Raw genomic sequence first — 8,647 nt, forward strand, 5'->3', positions numbered from 1 at the left:
TTAAAAGGTTCAGATTTGAATAAGACTCGAGGCTTTAGATGAACATGTATTTTTGGCTAAGGATATTTACTCACGACTTGTTTAGTAGAGACTCGACTCGGACTCGTAAAAGATGACTTTTGAACAGCGTTGTTTCAAAGGGTTACAAAAGTAAGGTATTTGATTCTCAAGACCAATTTTCTATTGCCTTAATCGCGTCTCGGTCTTAATTTCTGGAAGTCTTGCTAGTGGTGGTAAGACCAAACCAACAAGATAAAGACTTTATTTTTCTGAGAAAAAATCAAATACATTTTTTGTTTCTAAGTTTCCATCTTTATTAAGGTTGGTAATGTCTTGTTCTTCATCCATTAAAGACATCCTATCAACTTCATCTTCACTCCTAAAAACAAAAAATGAAGGACAATATTTTATGTTGGATTAAGTCAGGCTCTCGATCCCTTAAAGGTGTGAATCTTGTCTTGGTCTCATTTAAGAAAGACGTAGTACTAACAAGAGTACTAGTAGTACTGGGGAAAAGGCCTTATACTGCAAGTCAAAGTCGAGTCTAAATTCTTGGTTCACAAGTCTAAGTTATTGAATAATTTCATAGAAGCCTTGAATATTGTTATCGAATCTATTTCGAGTCATCTAATTTGTTTTGAGCTCATTTATATTCTATAGTTATAATATATAAGGCTTATATTAAGCTCGGTAGAAACTAGCTTTCTAGCCCAAGTCGAGTCACAAGTCTTCCAAATATGGACTCAAGTCCTTTGTCTTGATCACAACATCAACCAACCCCTTTATGGATTATTAACATTGCAAAAATCCATATGAGTGAAGCAATATGTAAAGTTCCTTTCCAACGAATGACTTAATGTACCCTTTACCAAATCAAAAAAGAAAGGCCTACTAATAAAAAAGGCTTATTTAAGACATCAATGTTATATAGGTAAAAATGTATATAACATAAAGGATAATTAATCCTCAACTAAATAAAATGTAGGGGTAATGTTTTCTGTGGCTGAGGGCATCTTGTGCAAGAGCAAATTAAGTCAGGATTACTTGACATAATCATAATTAATTACTACTATTGGGCAATTACATTATATATATGCTTATTTATGTAATTCCATTCTCATTGGTCGGAGGGAGCTATAGGAGTAGTAAGACTCCTCCCTCATTTCTCTCTGCTTTCTTTCCTATGTACATATAGGAAGAGGGAAAGAGAGGGGGGGGGACCATTTGTACTACGACCATTAATAGACTTTACTACAATCTCATTATTATTTTCTTTATTTTTCTTTCTGTCTTTTCCCCCCTCTTGTTTCTGTTCCATTCAAAAAGACATACAAATGATTTGAAGACTCCTTTTAGTTAGCTCCAAGTTAAATAGCCGTCATCATCATCATGCAGGAGAGTCGTAGTGTTGAAAATGATGGAGGAAGGAATGTCCGTATTAAGGGGCTTTCTGTAGATTCAACCCATTCCTCATCTAAAGCACTTCCCTTCTCCATATCAAGCATCCTCAACGAAAAGACTTCCTCCCCTTCCCCCACCACTACCTATATACCCCCACGAGAGCAAGTATATTCTGAAGGAGAGGATGATGAATCGGACATTCGAGTGGACGATGACGAGGATGATGAAGAAGAGGAAGAGGAGGAAGAAGAGGGAACGGATAGATCCTTGGGTTTCGGAAGGAGTCAAAACTCAGAGTTCTCTAATTGGTTATATCGAAGCTCTGCATTTCAACAGCATTTCCCTGGCTACATGTCCCTTCCACCGAGTCTTTTAGGAGCCAAATTAGGTGCAGGTAATTACAATACATAAAAAAATGTGTTTCCCGGATCGAAGGACATTCTTTCACCAAAATTTGAGAACCTCCTAATAAATACACTACAGTACAGAGAAAAACTATGCGAGTGCTACCGTTGATACTTGTGGGATCGACCAAAATACATTTTTTAGGGTTTAAACCCCGATAGCTCATTAATTGGTCGATTTTTATCCTTCATATAAAATATTTGAGATACTCGTAAAGATGTTTATTTATCAAACAAAAGCCCGAGTATTTTGGAGATTAAATAATTTTCCTCAAATTACATCCAATAATTTTTAAATTTTGAATTAATTAAAAAATTCAACGATGCCTGGCATGACCAAACAAATGATTCATATACCGTGAAAATACATTGAGAAGTGTAAGGGTCAAACATATTAATTAAGGCTAAAATAACTAAAATTGTACATACGCTTGAGTTTTAAACGGTACAGAAATTAAGAGTTTTTAATTTTATGTTCGGATCTTGTTTTTGGGAAAATAAAACATAGGTGATAGTCTCCCAATTATTACAGATTAATCTAAAACTGTCAAAAATTCTTCAATTTTATCAACTCATGGATATCTTAGTTTATGATAAGGAAATTAATTAATTAATCTAAATGTATTCTTTAATTACCTTAAAAACATTTGTCTAAAATATACATGGTGGTCGTTGAATGATTTACATTATATTTATGCTATTTATTTTGAATAGAAAATTTTTACTGACGTCATAAATTGGATTATTATTGAAGAAGATGTCATTTTGTGGGCTCCAACTTGATATTTTTATAAAATGAAGAAATTTAGAATAAATCTTGATAAAAATCAAAGCTTTATGAATAGATAGACTTTCATTGTATGTTACTTGATGTCAATGATAAAGAGTGATATTTGCATTCAATCAAAGTAATATGTCCTGTAATCTTACTCTTTGCCTAATAATAGTCAATTTTTATCTTCCAAATAAAAATAATATTATATAATGATTCAATAACATATTTTGAATACACTTTAAGTCCAAATAACAAAAAAAAAAGCATTAAGGGATACATTTTTGATAGACAGCAAGGTTGAAGTCCCTTTATTTTTTTGGTCTCATTTCTACATTCAATAGATCATTATTTTCCTTAATATGAATAATAAAAGAGTTAATACTATTTTAACTTCTTTGTTTGCCCCCCCCCCCTTAATGAACGACATCAAAATTCTGACGTCAAGTGTAAACGCTCTATAAGATCATATTTTTTATATCTCACGAGTTAATTAATTACTCCAAATATGAAATACATAGTTGCTTCAAGTAACGTTTGTTAGTTGTGCTACTATGATTATAAATCTGACTCTGCAAACTTTGAATTTTAAACTTTAACAAGACAGTATTTATTCATTAACAATAGAATTTGAACAAAATAAATGTGTACTTTAAATGGATATGTATCTGAGCTCTCTTAATCCTTAATAATGTATCCGCCCTTAGAGGAATGACGGCTTCCAATTGGTGATGGAAGGCCTGGCAGCTGTTAAAGATGTAGTCCTCTGTCACGGCGTCCCAGTGCTGGCTGAAAGTGTCTTTGAGGGACTCGGTGTTTAGATAACGGACACTGAAAGCATTCCTCTTGACATACACCCAAATGGTGTAGTTGAGGGGGCTGTAGGGGGGAGGCATAAGAGTTCAAAAGACTCATTCAAAAGAGACTTGCAACGAAGGAGATGGGGTCATTCATTGCTTGCGTCAAAGGGGGCCTCTCCACTCTCACAAGTATCTTTCTACTCACTGGACAGTCTGCCGTGAAACCATGATATCTCTTGCATATGCCCTCAAGGACTTAAGGGGATTGACCTGTATTATTTTATTTAACTCCTGTAGGTCCAGTTTGGCCTTTTGATAGAGTCCTTCTTCCACTCCAAAGTGTTGTACTTGCTGACGGCATAGACGGTGGTCCTGTAGACTTCCAACTGCTTGGAGTGTGTTAATGGAAATTCTTCGATTACGTTCAAGTGTCATTTTTTCGACCAGTAGAAAAAGTTAGAGAGCTCAAGCCTGTTTTTTGTTTTGTTTTTTGTAACTAATTGTTTATGCTTCAATACATCGAAATATGAATTAATTTCAATCACTCAACCTTCATTAATTATTGAATTTGTAAGTGCTCAGATTTCAATGAACCACCCGGTATATTTAGTATATCTCTCTACGAGAGATATTCCACATAATATTTATGTAATTACATATTGTCCTAGAATCCAATTAGACTAATTCATATTATTCATGTCCGGAAGTTATTCGAATTGCCTTCTTCTTCCCATGGGATGATGGGTTTATCTTTCTTTCTGACTAACTGTTTGGGGATCTTTAATTCCATCGCTTTTCTAGATATTGATATATATCAAAATATATGTACAAAGAACCATTCCCATGGGAAAACTATAGACATGAAAAAATCCCTTCTCTTAAAGTCATTCTAGAGTGTTTAAGTTACTATGTAGAAAGAAGGAATTGCCGTTTTAAACGGGTTTTAATCCTGAAATTCCAGGAAAATGTGTGTGTTGTCTCGGGAAATCCGTATTATCCTCACAAGTGTGATGTTAATAGAATATTATAAGACATTGGTATTTGTTTTAATATGGGTAAATAAAAAATAATTATATAAATCATAATAATTGTGAATAAAATACAAATTGTACAAAAACATAAATAGTATATTAACCCTCCGTGTAGGAACTGGGATATTAGACACCCCTATATTTATGAAAATAATTCATATTCTACATATTATCTTTAATACTTTTGACTATGCTCCTCCAAGATTCAAATTGATTACATCAAGTATATTTAGCAGCATTTAAACGAGGTTTAGTTAATTTCATTAACTCTTTTATATAAAAATCGTTTCTTTGTTTTCCTTTAGATTTCTTGAATTTTTTTCTATGTAAGTATTGATGCCTACAACTATAGCTATAAAATTGGAATATTGTAGCTATTATCTAAAATAATACACAAAACCTCATCAAAACGGATGGGTATTAATTTGATTATAAAAAATTCCAATGAAGAAATGAATATTTCAAATAAATGTTTATCATAAGTAAAAATATATTATTTTAGCTAAAAGAATTACAAGTGCAATCTTATTGGAACACCAATTATTGGGCTTATTTTTTTATCAAGTTCACTAATTGAGTTATTAAAAGAATGTTCCCTAGTAAAGGGGTAAAAATATTATATCATATCTTATTCAAACTTTATATAGGTTCATAAAAACCTAACGCAATCCACACTTTTATCATTTAAATGAATTCTCAGTCTCACAAAAAATTCAACTCTTTCTGATTTCACAGATGGGGAAAAACGTATGAATAGACATTATAGTATATATGTTTTTAATACTGCAAATATAAGATATTTATATAATGTGACTTTTTGATATTATTCTTTTTAGGAGGACGTGTGACAAATGTATATGACATAGTCTTAAGTTGCTTCTAATTTTGACATATTTTATTTTCTGTTAGTTTTTAAAACTTCTATGTATTTTATATATACGAATGAATCTTGTCATCAATTTTCAAATGCATTACTTTGTTTTTCTAAGTTGAATGTGCTTTTAATCAAAGGGAGACGCTGAAACAGTATGTTTTTATTTTACATCATTGCAAATTTATTGTAACATATTTTGAGTAATATTTCAAAATCCTACTTATTATATAGATAGATATAAAATTTAGGATATTTATAGTCCCAATCATATGTTCTTAACCGGTGTGTCATCTTGGGCTAGGGATTTAAATGCCTAAAGTTCACCATTACAACAGGTCTGAAAATCACGGATGCAAATATTTGGCAAAAAAATGTAATAATAGTTATTGCTCTTAACTATGCAAAAAGTCAGGCTGATATAATAATTATTTCAATCTTCCATAATAAAGGGTTATAAATTCATTTTTACGATAGGAAAAACAAAGGGATCCCGAGACACAGTCCCTAATTGAGAGTGAACAATTGGGGATATAACCAATTTAACCAATGTAAGAATATACAGAACCTAGATAATGATGGTATTAAAAAACAAAACCAAAAAACACTTGTATAATGGGATATTAAATCATCTTTAATATCTTTTGTTCCCAGAAGAAGTTGTAATAGAAAATTAAAGAACCATTAATGGTTTTTATCGCTTTTTTATTATTATTATTTCACATTCATGGTTATCTAATGGTTTTGATGCATATCTAATCTTTTCTACTACCCATTATCTTGATTTTAATACTCGGTAATGTTTAACTTATGTACAATATATAAGGATAATAACTAACACACTGCAAAAGTTGATTCAAATAGATATTTTGGCAATTTATAAAAACTTTATTGACCCCTTGCTACACATAATTTTATAAGCATCAATTACCAAATTGAATACTTTTTACCATTTTGTTTTATACCTGTGAATTCACAATTTAAAATAGTAATTTGATAAATTAATATTAAATTTTGTAGACTAAAGAAAAAAGATTATATTTAAATTAATAGATTTTCTTAGAACACAGTATTTTTTATACAGAATAAGACTTATCCTACCCTTCTTTTATCTTTCTAATTCATATTCGTCATTGAGATTGGTATATAATAAAAATGAATTAGAATCATTCTTTAAAACTTCAATAATTAATACATTCAAAAATTTGCTAATCACTAATAAATTAATAAAGCGCTTTACTAAAAAAAAAATTGGATACAAGAAGTATGTTGTGATTAGCTAAGAGTTAAGAATGCAGAGCAAAAATATGATACACGCGAGATAATACAAGGATATTTCAGTCACAAGGGTTGATAAACAGCCAATGAAGGTAAACCATTTGATAGAATAAATTATTCTCGTCCCAAAAGGACGAATATTACTCTTGTATTACTAAATAATCTGTACATCCAAACGAAACCCATACTTTTTTTATGTTTTAATATCCTTCTTTTTAGGCGGAGGAAATCCTCTTATGCCTCAACGAAGGATTGGACATCCCTATCAAAATCGAACACACCTCCCAAACGAAAAAAACCACGAACTTCCTTCTCAAGGCTTCAAATATGCGAATTGGAAAAACGATTCCACAAACAGAAATATCTTGCCTCCACGGAGAGAGCAAATCTTGCAAAAGGCCTTAAAATGACGGATGCACAGGTCAAAACTTGGTTTCAAAATCGAAGAACCAAATGGAGGTAATTTGGGATTTTACTATATCGTAGCTTAAAAAAAATGAATCACGATTCCGGACTCAAATCACTTTTTTATATGCTCATATGGACTTGACTCGCAACTATATAGACTTTGGTTTGAATCGGACTAATAACCATATCTAAAGTTGTATTTGCGTCCACATTTTCCAAGTCTAATTGCATTTGGTCACGAGATCGAATAGCCTCTGAGTCTATATGGGTTCGATTCCGAATTTAGTCCGAACCCAACTTCGTAATCGTGTTATATTTTTTGTGTACTACGACTTAACTCGGACATACAAAGAAAATTTACTACCATATTTTTCAATTCCAAATCCATTTAATTCCGAGTCCGAGTTTGTGAAAGCATGACTTGATAGTGTATATGTATAGCCATTATAAGGCCAAATTGCTTTATAAAATCTTATAATATATAGTGTTGTATTGGTCCTTATTTTGGACTAAAGAATGCAGTCCTGTTTAGTTCAGTCTCAGTCCAGTGCAGTTTAGTCCTGCATATCAGCCCTTAACTTACAAAGTCCGGTCTTGATGACGCCATGCAACTTCATTTATTCTTTTTTTAATCATTTCTTGTACTGATAGTCTTAAAGGCCAACAGCCTGAAGGACTTGTTCAAAGACTGGACTGGACTAGACCGAATAAATAAAGATTATCACAACACTAATGATATTGTATTTCCCCTTTCCTTTAATTAGACGTCAAACCACTGAAGAGCGAGAGCAGGAACGACAGGCTGCAGCTAAATACTTTCTCTCCATGCAACTTGGTTCCCTTCCATTAAGTACACCTCCTAGTGTTCTGGCCGCCGCCTCAGCGCCTCCACCATTACCAAATACAACAACAATACATCCTCCACCAACATCCCTTCCGTCTCCCATGGACAAACCCTGGAAGGACACTTCTTCTCCCCCGTCTCATCACGTAGTACATCACCATATCCATCACGAGTAGAGTCCTTGAGAAAAGAGAGACTCTTCTCCATAGGCAAATATACATGCGTACAATTAACATAATATTTAATGAAATATCAATTTGGGAAAGGATCATCATCATCACCTCTAGTCTAAATACATACATTTATAAGAAGGAACAGAGAAACGTTGTTAAATGATGATAAACTTCTTTCTTATCTTTGATGCTCCCATGTTTTTATTGTTTCTATTTTCATAATTTCCTTAGAGGCACATTATTTTGATCATGATGGAAGAGGAGAATAGAATAAGAGTTGAGAAAGAGGAAAAGAAAAGTTATCATTATTATTATTATTTTATTCTTCTTATTATTATCATTACTTTGACCTTATGACAAGTTATTTTGTGAATTATATATCTACCACATACATTTCATCAAGTCTCTAGAGCTACTTATTTTGAACAATAATTTTGTGTTTGTGGTGCAGAGCCTTGGGAATAGATAGCTATGTTACTTAAATATATGTATAATATTACTTCCCCATTCTTTGGACTCTTTTTGTTACTTGACATCAAGGGGGGGTTGGTTGGTTCTTAACTGAGAATCCCTTTTACTCAAGGTCAATTAGTTACGACAAAGGTTCATAGGTTATTGGTGTACATGGAGCTGCTTTGACTGTCTCTATTTTGAGAAATTATTTA

General features: G+C 32.3%; 1 protein-coding gene across 1 annotated transcript; it reads left to right on the forward strand.

The window, feature by feature from the left end:
* Positions 1–1,320: 1,320 nt before the first annotated feature.
* On the forward strand, positions 1,321–8,373 carry LOC121113889 (uncharacterized). Its single transcript, XM_040707752.2, has 3 exons — positions 1,321–1,795; positions 6,777–7,016; positions 7,730–8,373. Exons 1-2 carry the CDS (start codon positions 1,390–1,392, stop codon positions 6,965–6,967), a joined length of 597 nt encoding a protein of 198 aa, XP_040563686.2. The 5' UTR covers positions 1,321–1,389; the 3' UTR covers positions 6,968–7,016; positions 7,730–8,373.
* The last annotated feature ends 274 nt before the right edge of the window (positions 8,374–8,647 follow it).

Source organism: Lepeophtheirus salmonis, chromosome 2 (genome assembly GCF_016086655.4).
Source record: "Lepeophtheirus salmonis chromosome 2, UVic_Lsal_1.4, whole genome shotgun sequence".
Taxonomy (NCBI): domain Eukaryota; kingdom Metazoa; phylum Arthropoda; class Copepoda; order Siphonostomatoida; family Caligidae; genus Lepeophtheirus; species Lepeophtheirus salmonis.

Bases quoted from the DNA above. Each gene is read 5' to 3' on its own strand.
- LOC121113889 (XM_040707752.2), top strand. From the start codon at position 1,390: ATGCAGGAGAGTCGTAGTGTTGAAAATGATGGAGGAAGGAATGTCCGT. The intron at 1,796-6,776 runs GTAATTACAATA...CCTTCTTTTTAG, and splicing joins AGGAGCCAAATTAGGTGCAG to GCGGAGGAAATCCTCTTATG.